This window comes from Pongo abelii, chromosome 17 (genome assembly GCF_028885655.2).
Source record: "Pongo abelii isolate AG06213 chromosome 17, NHGRI_mPonAbe1-v2.0_pri, whole genome shotgun sequence".
In the NCBI taxonomy this organism is placed as follows: domain Eukaryota; kingdom Metazoa; phylum Chordata; class Mammalia; order Primates; family Hominidae; genus Pongo; species Pongo abelii.
In genome coordinates, this window is record NC_072002.2 from 91,474,169 (window position 1) to 91,489,385 (window position 15,217).

At 43.4% G+C, this 15,217-nt stretch overlaps 1 protein-coding gene across 10 annotated transcripts in view; it reads right to left on the reverse strand.

Moving 5' to 3' along the window:
- Positions 1-2,026: 2,026 nt before the first annotated feature.
- The window catches only part of ZNF516 (zinc finger protein 516), a 134,824-nt gene continuing 121,633 nt past the window's right edge, over positions 2,027-15,217 (reverse strand). For 8 of the 10 annotated variants that reach the window (XM_024235992.3, XM_024235993.3, XM_009252483.4 and 5 more), the window contains exons 5-6: positions 14,323-14,390; positions 2,027-6,407 (exon numbers count right to left, since the gene is read on the reverse strand). In XM_024235992.3, coding sequence (XP_024091760.3) covers positions 6,348-6,407; positions 14,323-14,390 — 128 coding nt within the window. In that variant the 3' untranslated portion in view covers positions 2,027-6,347. The remainder of the gene's footprint in view (positions 6,408-14,322; positions 14,391-15,217) is intronic. The other 2 variants (XM_054538106.2, XM_054538105.2) reach the window with 1 other exon arrangement.

Here is a 15,217-nt window from a genome sequence, read left to right on the forward strand (position 1 = left end):
GAATGGGAATCTCCACATCTTCCTCAGTTGAAAAATGAAAACAGGAGGCAGCATTTGCTACGGTGCGAATGTCTGTGTTCCCACCAAATTTCATACGTTGAAACCTGACACCCAATGTGTTGGCATCAACAGGTGGGGTCTTCAGGAGGTGATCAGTGTCATGAGGGCAGAGCTCTCAGGAGTAGGATCAGGGCCCTCATCAAAGAGGCCCAAGAGGGCTTGTTCGCCTCTTACTCCACGAGGACACAGCAAGAAGGCTCCATCTATGAAGTGAAAAGCTCTCCCCAGACATGGAACCTGCTGCCACACTGACCATGAATGGCCCCGCCTCCAGAACTTGAGCAAAAAACATGTTGTTTAAAAATTGCCCAGTCTCAGGTATTTTGTGATAGCAGCCTGAAAGGACTAAGACAGCATTCTCATTGTGATTGTTTCGCTACATTTTTCCTACCCATAAACAAATCAGACAGAGGGATGTGTGACTGTCACCTGCTCCAGATTCCTAAGGAAGTTCCCCTTCCTTAAAGCCATTCTAAGCCCCTGTGCCTCAGCAGACAGTGAGGAAATCGGACATCCCAAGAACGTGTCACGCTGGTAGAGACGAGGCCATCTCACATTTTCTTTCTGTAATTTACAATAGTATCTTTTAAAAACGTACGATTGAGAACATTAATAGCACACATTAGAAATGCACCGTTTTCAAACAGCTAAGGAAGGGAAAATAAAGGTGCTGCGATGAATGTAGCCATTTGTGGTAAGGTTTTACATTGTTGGGGGTGGGGGGGCGTCATGATACCCAGCTTCCGCACCTAGCACAACATGGGCAAATTGCAGACACACAGACCCCGCGCCACTGCCTTTCACCCATTTCCCACCCAGCAAGACGTCCAGAGCAGCCAGCGTAGATGTCGCGCCCCTCACTGCTGGGTGATCAGGAGGCGGATAAAGGAGGATGTAAAACTGCTTTCTAGGGGGAAGGAGCTTGGTTACTTGTGGAACCAAAGGGTCTGGGATGTGGCTATAGGAACAGCAGTAAGCTCCTGTGTTACCAGGGGAACTGACCACGTCAGGTGACACAGAGAGATGTAGGCCAGGGTTTTGTTTTGTCCTAACACAAGTGTTCTTAGCCCTTCACTTCAATGTCCACTACCTATTAAGGACTTTGGTGTTGCCACTTCATTTCGGATGCACGCCCTTCTCAGAAGAACCAGCCATCCAAGAGGAAGGAGGTTCTGAACAGCGAGGCATAAACCTCAGCTGAGTTAGACAAGGTCTGCACTTGATCTAAGGGCCTTTCAGAGTATCAAAGGCCTTCCAAAACAGCATTTTCACCACAGAGTGGTGTACCCAGGGCTAGAGGCTCAGGTGGGGGGAAGGACGCCCAGTGCCGTTCAGAGTTCCATTTCCTGCCCAGCACATCTGGGAAGCCACATTCGGGAACTTATCTAGTCCATTCTTTCTTCAGCCAGTAGAGACACAGTTATATCTTTTAATTTAAAAACACATTTTATCTTTTTAGATTAGAATCTTTATTGCATCTGATGGTCCTGTCTCGTTTTCGCTGTCTCATCAGTAAACCATTGCAAACCACAGTGCCAGCCCCTCCGTGTCCCCACATTTTTGACACAATAATTTCCTCCAGGTGTGGCTGAGTCAGAATTCCTTCTGCATCCATCCCTGTACCTCCTGTATGGGTGACAGTGCAAGGGTAAGAACAGTGGGTGTATTCAGTGGGGAAATAACATGTGTGCTGTGAAAAAAAAATGAGAAAAACACAGCATCTTCCATTAAAAAAGTGTATGTCCTCGAGTCCACAAAAGAGTTGAAAAAAAAAAAACCACTCAGGCCATCTGGGAATCTTTTCAGATGAACGATCTTGTGAATCATCCTAAAACTCTTCTATAAATAAAGAGCATTAACACTTTGGTTTATGTTCAGCCAACAAAAATAAATAACCACAGATCAAAGCGGGCTGTCAAACGATTTAAGCCACCCTCTGAAATTGGGGAAAAATGTCTTACAAATCTCAGAACTCCAAGATGTTTTTATTTATTTCAAATTCCAATAGAATGAATATGTTTTATCTAAATATTTTTATCACACAACTAAAACATTGAAGTATTTTTTCAGAAATAGAGTTAAATACATCAATCTAGTTACAAATTCTAATATAAAGAGTACAAAATATAATGTTATAAATTGTATTTTAAAAAAGGAAATACAAATTCTATGGTCTTTTGCATTTTACTGCCTCGAACTAGAATTAGCAAAGCTGATGAGGAATGAACATTTTCCCTCGGGCGGGTGGCCCTGGGTCACTTCCCACAGGCATGTTACCGGGCTCCAGCGTGTGCTCCCACCAACCACGGCAAACAAAGGCGTCCTCCTCACTTGAAGTCCTGGCCTGTGGTTGTTTCATCTTTTTTTTTGCTCAGTGAACAAAACGTTCTGAAATTAGAACTCACCAAAGTTAAAAGCAGTAAAACAACATATGCTACTTAAGACATTTTGAAGTGGAAAGTAAAGCTATATGAATGCCGTCCTTCCTTCCTTCCTTTTTCTACAGCTTGGAAACCTCTGAGAATTTGCTGGGGGTGGCAGAGGAGGGTTTGTCTCATTTGAAGGAAGGAATGTCGGTAGACAGTCTCCAGCCACGAAAGCCCAGGAGGTGCCCTCTTCCACACAACAGACTAAGCACTGCACCCACTTTCTTTGATCCAGAAAGCATCCCTACTGACCCCATAACCTACACCCTATCTCTCTGTCCAAAGAACAGAGGCCGACCAGAGTTGCCACCCTGGAGAGGCACCAGAGATGAAGCTTGCCCTTTCTGCTCAACCCTGCAGCCTGAGGGAGTGTGAGATGATGAAACCCACATGTACCGGAGCCCCTGCAGAGGTGTTCTCGCACCCTCAGCGACCTGTGCACAGTGGCCGGATCAGGGGCGGTGGCCTGTCATACTGGGTGCTCCTTTCTCTGATGAAGTAACCGTATGCAACTCCCAACTGCTACTTCCCGAAGCACCTGCTTTGGAGGGAACCAGTGTCTTTCTTGGTTTAAAAAATAAATAAGTAAATATTGGGGGACCTCTTAAAACATTTAATACTTTTCAGAGCCTCAAAGGCAAAATTCACCTGGCTTTGAAGCCAAATCTGTACGGTGCTGAGAATGAAATCTGTCCATCTAAGATGACAATAAGACCTTCCAGGAACCAGGCAGAAAGGCGGGCAGGTACAGTGGCCGACTTCCCAGAGAAGATCCTCAGTATCTGACTTTTGAGAGAATTTAAATATTCATTCTTCAAATTAAGGAATACAAGTGAACAACCTGAAAGATTTTTAGAAGCTCATTAGCTGCGTGTTATTTGAATGCGAAAATGAGGAAGAGATATGAGCGGGAAACAGGAGAGTGTGGGAAGGCAGGCCAGGGTGCAGCCAGGCCCCAGCAGGGGCAGAGCGGGAAGCAGCGAGCGGAAAGCAGCGGAGAGACACCGAGAAGCTGCAGTGTAGACAACCAAACCCTTTATTGTCTAAGTTACATTAGACGCAACACTGTAAAAAATCCTGTTAAGAAACAAGGAAACAGCAGATCGGGAGAGGTAGTAGAAAGTCTGTAACAGTCAGAAGACAACGTACAGAAGTGTATCATGCAGAAATTACCATTCGGAAAGAAAAGGGAATCAAACAGTGGCTAAATAAATAAGAAAACACAAATCATATTAAATACTATGACCAAACTGCCATCAACAAATTAACAAAGCAATACAATACCGATGACGGGTGGGAGCAAGGGACCGCACATCCAGGCCTGCCCACAGCTGGCCTCAGGGGATGGCGTTCATGGGGGGCCCCCCCAGTCTGTTTAACTGGGTGAAAACCTTCCTCCTGCACTCTGTGCACCCTGCGCGGCCCCGCAAGCTGACTGCCCTCCACGCCTGCTCTCCTGCAAGCCAGGAAGGATCCAGCACGCGGCCGGCAGGGCCCCAGCGCCAGCCCACTCCCCTCCAGAGTCTCCAGGATGGAGACTCGCCAGCAAGACACTTCCAGCTCCAAAGGCCAACTGTACTTTTCCATGCCGCTTCTGAAACAGTAAAAACGTAGACTACACTTGTGCGTCACTTTGGGTACAGAATTTCTTTTTAATAACTAAAACACAGAGAAACAGGACTGGGTCACTAGTCCCTGACATTCCTAACAGTCACCATTCACTTTCAGCCAAGAAAACAAAAGCCAGAAAATGCAGAAATGATCACTGTGGGGAAACTACTGAAATGATTAAACATAAATCAACAGAAGAGTCTTCTGATTTCTTAGGTGGACAGAGGAATGTGTCTCCGCAACTTTGCTCAAAATAACTTTACAGAACAATTACAGTTGCTTAACTGTATCTGCATGGACATTCCTAATTACACCAACAGGACAGATCATTTTCGTACATATCTGGTGTAAGAATATCAGAAAAAAGTAAAAAAAAAAAAAAATATATATATATATATATATATATAAGCTAGCCAGTTACATTGCATTGTTTGAAAGTGTTGCAAAGTAACCTGAACCGTCAAGTAATTTAAACTCAGTAACAAGTAGAATCCAGAACCAAACATTAACTAATAACAATAACAATAATAATAATAATATTATAATAATAATAATATTCAACAAATCATTAGAACAGGAAACCCACACTTTAGGGTGTGTGTGTGTATGTGTGTGTGTGTGTGTGTGTGTGTGTGTGTGTGTGTGTGTATGTGTCTGTATTTAAACAAGACTTTGTATCAGAAGCCCATTGTCTACAAAAACTGCACTAATCCATTACTGTATTAAGTAAACTGTTGCTCTTACCAGTATTAAAGGTTAGGATAATTTCTGTACATGTAAAATTATTGCTTTTTTGAAAAATATATTTAGCATGCTCGTTTTAATCCATTTCCTGCCTTTACAAAATTTCACAATTAAAAAAAAAACTAGTAAAGCTTTTGCAAAAAATTTCACAGAACATTTTCATTCAAGGCAGCAGTAACTTTTGATAATGCATAAAATCATATGTGCAAAAATCTGAAACTCTCAGAAATATTACCATCACACATAGTGTCACGGCAATGGGAAAAGAAAATATTTATATCTGTGGAATACAATTTCAATTGCGTACACTGCATGGTTTAAGATCCTTTGTTATGGGCCTTAACCCCCACCACAAAAACTCGCATTTGCATTACTGAGGAAGAGGTATATAAAGCCGTCCCCCACCCAAGGGGCTGGTGATCCCCACCCTTTATGAACAAAGTTACTCATCCTGTGGAGGTCACCAGGCCCAGGGAGAAAAGACACCCACTTGCTGGGGTGGCTCAGGGAAGGGGCGGGGAGGCAAAGAGTGGGGACAGAAGGCGCCAGAGCTCAGCACCCTAGTCATCTAGGGCACCTGAACCTGCTCAGGGATTCTTCTGCCATTACTAAAACAGGTCCGAATCGGGAGGACTCAGTGGCTAAAGAATTTGTTAAGACGTATAGTCTTCCTTTGTAAGCAGTTTGCAGAATGTAGCCCTGTTACAAAAAGGTCCTGAGAATAAACAAGAAGCCTGCTTTTCTTAGTGTTCCACTAGCTCTCTTCCGAGGCAGAATCTACGCATTCCCACAGACGTGTCTCCTTTGCCGGATTGGCTCAGTTCGAATGGTGGAAAGAATGCAACAGGCACACAGCCCCAGGGAGGAGTGCGATGGAACCAGCGAATAATGAGGGTCTCATCATCATGCCCCTCCGCCAAGCCTGCTTCCCACAGCACCTGAACGTCACCTCCTTCCTCTCTCTTATTTACTATTTTACATACCCACTAAGACAAGGAGGGGCAGTAGTATTAATACTCGATCAACCTCAAATCCACCACGGCTTGTTCCGACATCATCTCCACAGTCCCTCTTAACATGGGAGGCCCGCGACAGTGCTCAGCCTCGCCACTCTGTCCAACACACACAACAAGTATCTTTTTTTCCAGTGTCTCAAACTTGTCTTGAATAAGATAGATGCCTTGTGCCCCTACTGTGCCTGCCAGTACTACTGTTTATTATAAGAAAATATGGGACTATGGACGATGAGCACGTAAATGCGTATATAGTATCTACATGTATTTCTAGAATATAGCATCTTCATTTATTTCTGAACATTTAACAAGGAGAGGCATCTGCCTTCAGTTTCCACTCCAGCGCAGCGGCTCGGGATGTGAGGTGTCTGCTCAGGAGTTCTCCGGCTGTTCTTCCGTGGAGCGGCCAGGTCACAGGTGGAGGCTGCTGGGATATCGTGAGGGTACTGCTAATGGCCGTTACAGGGACCTGGGGTGCGTCGGAAACACACCTTTAGGGTCCCTTTCTGAGAGGCACTGTCTGGACGGTACCTGTGTTAGAATGGTCTCTCCCCTGGGTGAGAAAAAGGAAAGAACAGGAGAAAAGCTCATTTCTGCCTTTTGGTTTCTAAATGCATTTTTCCTATTAATTTTCTAATCAACATCCAAGAACACAAACAATGACCTTCACAAAGCAAGCCAACCAAGTAGGCGAAGACCCCCTAACCTGAGCTGTAACTCATTTCATAAAACAAGCATCAAGTATTTTAAATTTGCCTTGCTGCCTGAAAGAGAGGCAGCTTGAAGACGAATCATTTCCAGTGTGATTTAGAAAGGATCAATAGACTTCTCTAATGGTAAGAATGGCAGATGATAGTGTCTGAACCAGCTCTGGAGAGAAGGTTACATTGGCAAGATGAGGAGGAGGCCAGATTGTAAAACTGTATATATTACAAAAGCAGACTTACAAGTGAATGGTACTTCCAAAACAAGGCTGAATTTGGGGTCACACAAACAAAAAGAAAAGCACGGCTCTCACATAGGTCTGTCAGAACTTCAGAGCATTTTCACCCATTTCCATAAACAATTACCAAGTTGGAAAAAGGGAAGGGGTATTCTAAAGTGAATTGCAAGAGAAAACCAAGCATAAATGGGGGTCCACAGCTTTCAGGGAATGCTCTCCGATGACATTTGAAGCATCCCTGTTTGAACAATAGCGTTTACGATCTGAGGACAAAAACAGTATGGCCAGATTAATCTTACTTAACTGCATTAACCTTCAGCTAAAATCTTGACAAAGTGAAACTGACCAGTGGAAATTAACATGCATACATAAACTAAGGGACTCATGTAAAATTCTGTTTCCAGCTATGCCTATAGGAACCCCAGAAATAATAGTGGAGTGAGTGGGGGAAGGTCTGGTTGACATAATGTATTAAGGGCTTTTCTTTAGTTAATAGTTCCAGAAAACTCTCACTTACAGCTGGCTCGGTGTTCATGACATCTACCAGTTGACATGTAGTGGAAGTCAGAAAGATACTGGACAAAATTTTATGAGGGGTTAGGGGGTGGGCGCAGTGGTGGAGACAGCAGTTTATTTGAAATGTAGGAAACAGTAACGGAATGAGAGATGTGATAAAACTTCCCTAAGTAGATGGTGAATTTCCTGCAGTAAACGGAGAAAGATTGTTTTACATTTTTGTACAGCGACGTCAGGCCGTGAAGAGATCTCTGAGGTTCTGATGGGAAATATTCATCATCAACAAACAGGGCTCACTAAGAACCAATTCCAAATACATTCTGGAAGGAAAATGGTCTTCGTGTTTACCAAAGAAAACTGGGAGTTATAGTTAGCTATTGGGTGTTTGGCCTTGACCGCCTCTGCATAGCGAACAGAGACGTCAGGGACCGTAAGAGGCGGGCAGGGGATGCCTATGAACACGGGTGCTGTGTGTGCCTAGATTTCACATGGACGGCACCCCCAGGGCACATCCACCTGGGTAGCTCTTCTTTTGGACCAGAAGTCACAGACTTGCATTGGGTCAGGCATCAATGGACTGTTCCAGAGGCAACAGGAAGACGGCCCTCCGTCCATGAAGGGCTAACGTTTTACATTACAGAGCTCAGAAGGCTTTACAAACATTTATTTTGGAAGCACTGCAAAGTCGGGATAAGCCAAACAACTAGGTGGTTAAACTGTGTTCACAAATCCAGATGCAGAGATGTCCATTTTCTCTTCATAACTGAAGGGATGTGTTCCAATACCTCATTTTTTTAAGAAAGTTGTTTTAAGTTATTGATTCACCGGAGGCAACCATGTTATTATTCAATAAAGCAGCCCTACAGCATTGTTAAGAAATGAATCAAACATGGAAGAAAGGAGGCAGAGAAATATTCAAATTAAGTGGACGCACTGTAATCTTTTGAGCACGTCCACATCGCCTTGTCCTCCTGTCAAGGGAAAGAGTAGTCAAAACATGAGAAGCTTTCGGAAGATTTCGCTTTTCTTTTCTGCAGCTGTGAATTGTGGGCTTTTCAGTGATGCTGAAAGAAATACTATCTTTCTTGAAGGTATTTCAGTGTTCTAGGGATGGATATTGACTACTGGAACTTTACGAGGTCTACTTTCTCTCTTTCTTTTAGTAAGGCAAGGGAAATGTGTATGTAGTGGTGGGTGTGGATCGATGGCCTGCACACAAAAAACCCACCATGCCCCAGGACACACAGGGCACCTCTCAGCCTTCAGAGGGAGGTCAGCCTATAACAGGGCTTGCAGTCAGCCACGCAGGCAATGCTAAGTGCTTGAGGACCAATTATGCACAATGCTTTATTGACTAAAACCTTTACCCAACAAGCCGTAAGTAAACAAAGGCTATGTGACTGGGGTGATTTTGGGTAAGTTGCCAGGTCTAATTCATGATTTTTGGTAGCATAGTATATTTAGAGAAAATGGAAAATGCGTTTTAAGATGCTTGTTTGGTTTAATAAATAAGAAAAGCTTAAGCAAATGAGCTGAATTTCAAACTGTGATCTGTGATGCTGAGACTCTAAAAGTGATACTGAAAATAGATCATGCATATATTCAAATGTACCAACCTACGTGATTTCTCCATCATTTGCATTATAATAGCCACAGCTAAAAATGAGACAAATTAAGTCGCCATTTATTTTTTCATTTCCTGTTATTTTGATTAATGGAATTATTTATCCAGCTTAACCATTTTAAAATAACATTTAGAATAATAAGAAATAAACTATTAATCATAGTCTTTAAATTCTGGCAAGGAATCCAAACAAATCAAAACACCAGATTTCATATTTCAGCAGACATTCTGGTCTTTTAGTAAATCCCAAAACCACAAGGTTGGGGGGAATAATTTTTCTTGGTTTCAAAAATCATTTTAATTTCTAATGTTTAACAACAATGTAACAAAAAAAATCAATTTCTCTGCAACACTAAAGAAACTTCCTAGTTTTTCCTCTAACATCCACAGGACAAAACACCCAGATTTCAACATATTGTTTTCAAAAAGTGTTCTTTCTAATGATGAATGCTGATGATTACTAGAAATTAAACATTTATTCAGTTGTGCTAAATGGATGACCAAACATCTTTTAAACAACAACATGCATGAGCTCTTCCCCTCATTTAGAATTTGATTTGGAGGATCAGCGGTCCTTGATACTGGAACCATCTTAATCCAAAACACAGTAAAAGCACCAAGGACAAGCACCGGTGGCACCGCCGGGCTGGAAGAATCACCCACAAGGGCGGATGCCCTCACAGCTGGGCTCCTGAGGCCCAGGGCCCAGACGCTCTCACCATCTTCTAGCTCATCTACGATCAAGGCAAAAGAGTGAGATGCCTAGAGGGGCGTGCTGTGAGCATCCACAGCCTACGGGGAGCCCTGTTATTTATCCTCCATCTCTGCCTTCCAAGGCTCCAGGCATCCTTTCCACCCTTACCACCTACCAAAGGAAGGTGTTCAGAAAGAAATGGCTGCTTGACTATCTGGTTTTCATGACTTCCTCTACGGTCTTAAAGTATGTGTTTGTAACACGGAAGAGGCTTAAACCGTGTGTGTGCTGAAAAAGACTGCTACTAGTGTCACCACGAAACTACTTTATTTCTGCTCAAGCTTCAGGTGTGTGCTGATGAATTAAACCGACTTTAATTTAATTATTTATTCTTGATTCTGACTTATGGTGAATTAAATTAATTTCAGCAGATTTACCTGGCCCTTGTGCCTGTTGAATTGTTTCGCTGAGATAGACGGTATATCGTGATTTCTAAGAATTTTCCAGCATAGAATATTCAAATATTAATATGACAAAGTAACGGCAGTTGTTCTACAAAAACCAACGTCTGTCTACCAACCGGAGGGCTTTTGAACAGAATGTAGCAAACGAGGTAACTATGCCTATCTTGACAATACTTTTCTCAAACTCATGGTTTTCCTGCATCCTCTCTTTAATGAATAATTAACGACAAGTCTCTTAAACCAAACAAAACAAAGAGAAGCACGCTGGCAGGTTCCGACAAAGCCACAAGACACCAAGTAAAGAAAACATGCCATCAAACTGAGTTCATAAGCAAAATCTACTAACCGGCTTATCAATGACAGCCATCCGTCTACACGGGCATAAGTATGTGTGTAGACATGTTCATGTGTGTGCTCACCACAGAAATGCTCTCCAAGTATGTGAGTTTCCTCCAGTTATTAAGGAAAATTGCTTATTTTTAGAATAAATGACAAGAGGTCCCATTGAATGTGTGCTCCGTGGTGTATGTTCTAACTTGATTTCCACAGCAAGTATACAAAATAAGTACCATTATCATTATTCTACAGATAAGGAAACTTAGGTTACATTATATGTCTATGGTGGAGGATCAAAGTTAAAGCCTCTACTCAATAACCCAATGATTATATTATCTGGGTCTCTCAGAGCAGAACTGGCTGACCTTGAATGAATTTAAATGTGATAGCTATTAGATATAGTCTGTGCCAGGATCTCTCCTCTCCACTGTAAACCCGTATCTTCGCCTGCCTATTGGGCATCCCTACCTGGGTTTCCACGAAGCTTTCAAACTTACCTTGAATTCTATCTGGAAATGTTTTATCCTGCTCCTCCTTCCAGCCTCAGGGGAATGGATCGTCCCTGGGGCCAGCTGCCTGAAGCCAGACCTGGAGTCAATACCATTCCCTCCTGTCCCTCACTTTCCACACCCAATCCCTCTGTTCTAGTCCCTCAAATCTACCTGCTCTCTCCAGCCCCATGCCAGCTCAGGCCACCTTGTCTCTCGCTGGGATCAAGCCAAGCGCCTCCAAGAGCTGCTTGTGCTACCGGGAAACACTAAGCCCATTCTCAGTGGCGTGTGACCTGCTCATTCTTCTCAAGCTACAACTCTGACGGTGTCAGCCCTGCCTAGGGCTCTCTATTCCCTGTGGGAAGAAATTCATGAGTCTCAACAAGGAGACCTGGTGCTCTCTAGACCCCAGTCCCGAGCCTCTGCCCACCCACTCCGGCTCTCCCTCCGTGAGCTGACCCCCACCCAGCTCCTCCAGTGGAATGTGTTCCTCCACTCCGGGCCTTCCACGTGCTGAGCTCTTTAGGGACGCCCATCCCTCCGCCCCTCCATAGTCTTCCAAGCACCTCCAGCCTCAATGACAGGACCCTTCCCATGTCACAGCACTGCCCTGCTCTGCCCTATTTCCTGTCTAAGCCACCCATGGACCTTTTGAACCAGAGAAGCAGGAAAAATGGTTATCTTGTCTCCCCAGTATCCTGCACAGGCCTGGCATACAGTGGGTGGTCAATAAAATATTGTTAATAAGTGAATCAATTATTATAAAATGGAATTTCCAAATACTGTTTCAATTAATTTAGCATCTATTATGTATATCTATAAAAGTCCATTGACTTTAAGTGTCACATCAAATAATTTCAGCATGAATACACAGTGTTGCATGATCCAAAAAAAACACAGCCATGATCCCTAGCATCTAAAGCCCACAGGAAAAGAATCCGATTTAAATATTAATGAACGTTAGTAAAGCACTCTAAACATGAAAAAGAACATGGCTGGTAAGTATGAATCACATTCTAGACGTAAATAACTACAGAATGTTTTTCTATAAATCTATAAGGTATCCTAAATTTAACATAGCTATTGTGATTTCTGTAAACAATGAGAATTACAGGATAAGAACAAAGAATCTTAGGACTTAAACCTCTACCTATTACTGATGTGTTCTGCAATTATCCTACCCAACAAATCTCTATGGGAATGCTTATAGTTCCAAAGTACGTTAAGGAAAATGGAATTTCCTTAGAGAACCAGAGCATTCAGTGATAAATCACCAAAAGCTACTTTAAATGTAATGAAAGACAAAAAGTACTATCAGAGGCCATGATCTCAGATATGGAATTTAACAAACCAACTGCCACAGCAGGAGACGCATACAAATCCAGCTCAGTTGTAATGCCAAGGCCTGAACCGCCACTGTCCTGTGAATGAAAGGAGAGCTCACCCACTGAGATCTTCACACCAACAGTTAATACACAGGCTAAGTCTGAAAGCCACATTCACTCAGACCACAATATTGAGTTACTGTAAACTTGAAACTAAGACGTTAGTTGGTATGAAGTATAAAATAACAACATTTTAGTCTAGAGAGACAAAGAGAACGATGTAAGTACATCTTTTCTATATCAGAATCAAGAATGAGTAACAATTATTATAAACTCCCAGCATAACCAAGAAGTAACACAGAAATTATTTAAAATAGTCTAAATGATTTGCTTTTTGATCTCCCATTTCTCCCTGGGACAAGAGTTTTTCAAAGAGGCTTAGGTAGAATTAATAGGCAGCAAATAAACTGACATGCATTCCTGAAGCATCTCACCAACTTGTTCCTAGATCCGCCTGGCCTGGCTTCCCGCCCCTGTCAAACATTCCTACCCAAAAGCCAGGTCTTTGGTGGGTTGAACGGGTCACCTGTGTAAGTAGGAACACTTGGGACTCACTCCAGTTGTAATATCAACTTGTAATTCTCAATTACGGCATGACCTTGCTGTTACTACATCCCACAAACACATCACGGTGACTGTTTGTGGCAGAGGGTTTTATTTCTGTTAAAAAGGACAATGCTTCCTAACTGCAGTGGAGGTCATACATTTGGAAATCTTTTCATTCCATTTTCAGCAAGATGTTTTATTTATTTCATAAGTTGTCATAGTACTGGGTAACTATAGGTTTTACTAAGAAAGGCAGAAGCTAATTATTTAAAACCTGTAATAAATGGCAAGGGTTTTTGTCAACAATACATGAAGCAAAGGCCTTTAACAACACATAGAAATTCTAACAAGGCAAAAAAAAACAAATAAAAAAAAACCCGAAATCCCTAATCAGGTAATGCCAATTCTACATCCAGCCCAGCTCAATCACTAATTAGCAGTGGGCCCTTGGTGAAGCCATTCATGCCTCTTATCTTTTTCCTTTAGAAATAAACTAGAATGATTCTCAAGTTCCTTTGAGATCTCACTATATCATACTGAGTCTTGACATCCCTTGGAGGTCTTAATCGCCCTCATCCTCACCAGCAAAGAGGAATCCCACAGACAATTAGATACTTCAGCACAGGGGACACAAACTGAATTCGACCACCCAGACAGGGCTTGACTCTCATGGCAAAGAAACTCTTTCCTCAATGACAAAGGGGAGAGTTTGTCTTTGGAGAAAGCCAGAATGTTACTGAGCGAATGCTTGTGCAACATGGGTGTGACGTCCTCCGGGAGGGCAAAATGGGAGAGCAATGAAGATACATACTCTCAGCCCGAGAGAATGCAAAAGACCCACTGCGGGCTGTGGGCGCCTCCCTAATTTACAGCAGGACTCAGAACCGCGTGCTAATGCCAGGGTCCCGCACACTCAGTGTATACTGAGTTGTGTATGTACACAGGTCACACCTGGATGGTAAGGTGCATCACAGGCACAGGCACACAGCTACTTTCAGGCACTCTGGCCTCGCCAGTCGTGTTCGTAATGCAGAGAAACAAAGCACAAAGCCACAAGACACCACGCTGGACACGAAACTTTTCTTATGGAATAACACAAAAATAATGTTCTTCAAGGAGATTAACCATAATTTGTTCTCAAGCAAACTCATATCCAAAACCATCTTGGAAAAACTGAGTTTCTAGTGTTTGCAGTCACCGCCAGTCTGTCCCGACTTCCTCCTCCCCAATACAACCAACAACCAGCTGTGTGCACCTAGACCCTGCACCACCCGGTTGGGAGGACCTCTGTGCGGGTACTGCCCACAGATGGCCCCGAAGGGTCAGGTTCCAAGTCAAAGCATATAGGATTATTTACACATCTAGTGAAAAAAACAAAAAGAAGGTCATGCTTCAGTGATGAACATCATGGTGCACCTTTCCCAGCTACCGCATCGAAACCCAGACATCCAATTCATCATGAGACCTACTTGTTTGGGGGCGTCTGCGGAGGTGGTGTGAACTTCAGAACCCCGAGGTCCATCGGACTCAAACACCACTGTGGGAACAAGGGGTTTGTTAATAGATGAGCGTGTGAGCTTCTGGACGTGCACATTAAATGAGTCCATTACAGATTAAGTACTTTCACAAAAAAAAGACACCAGCGCCTAGCCTGTGGCTGAAAAATACCAATTTACCGTAACACTTACAGTAAGAGACTGTGATAATGGCTGCCTGGGGCCACTGCCCTTTTTAATTCAGACCTCGCTGCTGAAGAAAGCAATCACTGACAACATTAATTATCGGTGTGTGTGTAAGGGACCCTCTTCTTGCATTACTTACCATTTGGCCTGTGTCATCTTGCATCAGACCAGCTTCTGTGTGCATCCTTCACACTCCTGATAGAGAACCCCGTCTCCCTGTCTCTCTAATGCCCCCGTGCCGTCCTGACAGTTTCCAGCCTGGTCGGGTGCAAGCTCTCTACACAAGGGCTGAGGGATTTTGCAGTACATCCTGCCCCGTCCAAAGAGGCCCGGGTGTATCCCACAGAGTCCAGTCAGTGCCAGTGAGGACACAAAACCAAGCCTACGCTGTGCTAAAAGGGTGCTTTGATTAAATGTGTGCTGGTGGCAATGCCATTCATTAGCATATTCATTTCTGAGGAGTCACTCTCTAATTAAAATGGAACATTTGCAAACAGGCTTATCTCAAATTAAATCACATGGCACATGGATACCAAAAAAACCCATTTCAGGTGTGGAGTGGGGGCGGCCAGTATACGATCCTGGAGGCAGATGGCACGCCCCCCGCCGCTTGGTAGGGGCTGAAATCTGAGTATCTCCCTGTCTGCGGATGGTCAAGCCACTGATAGAAGACACCCCTCTT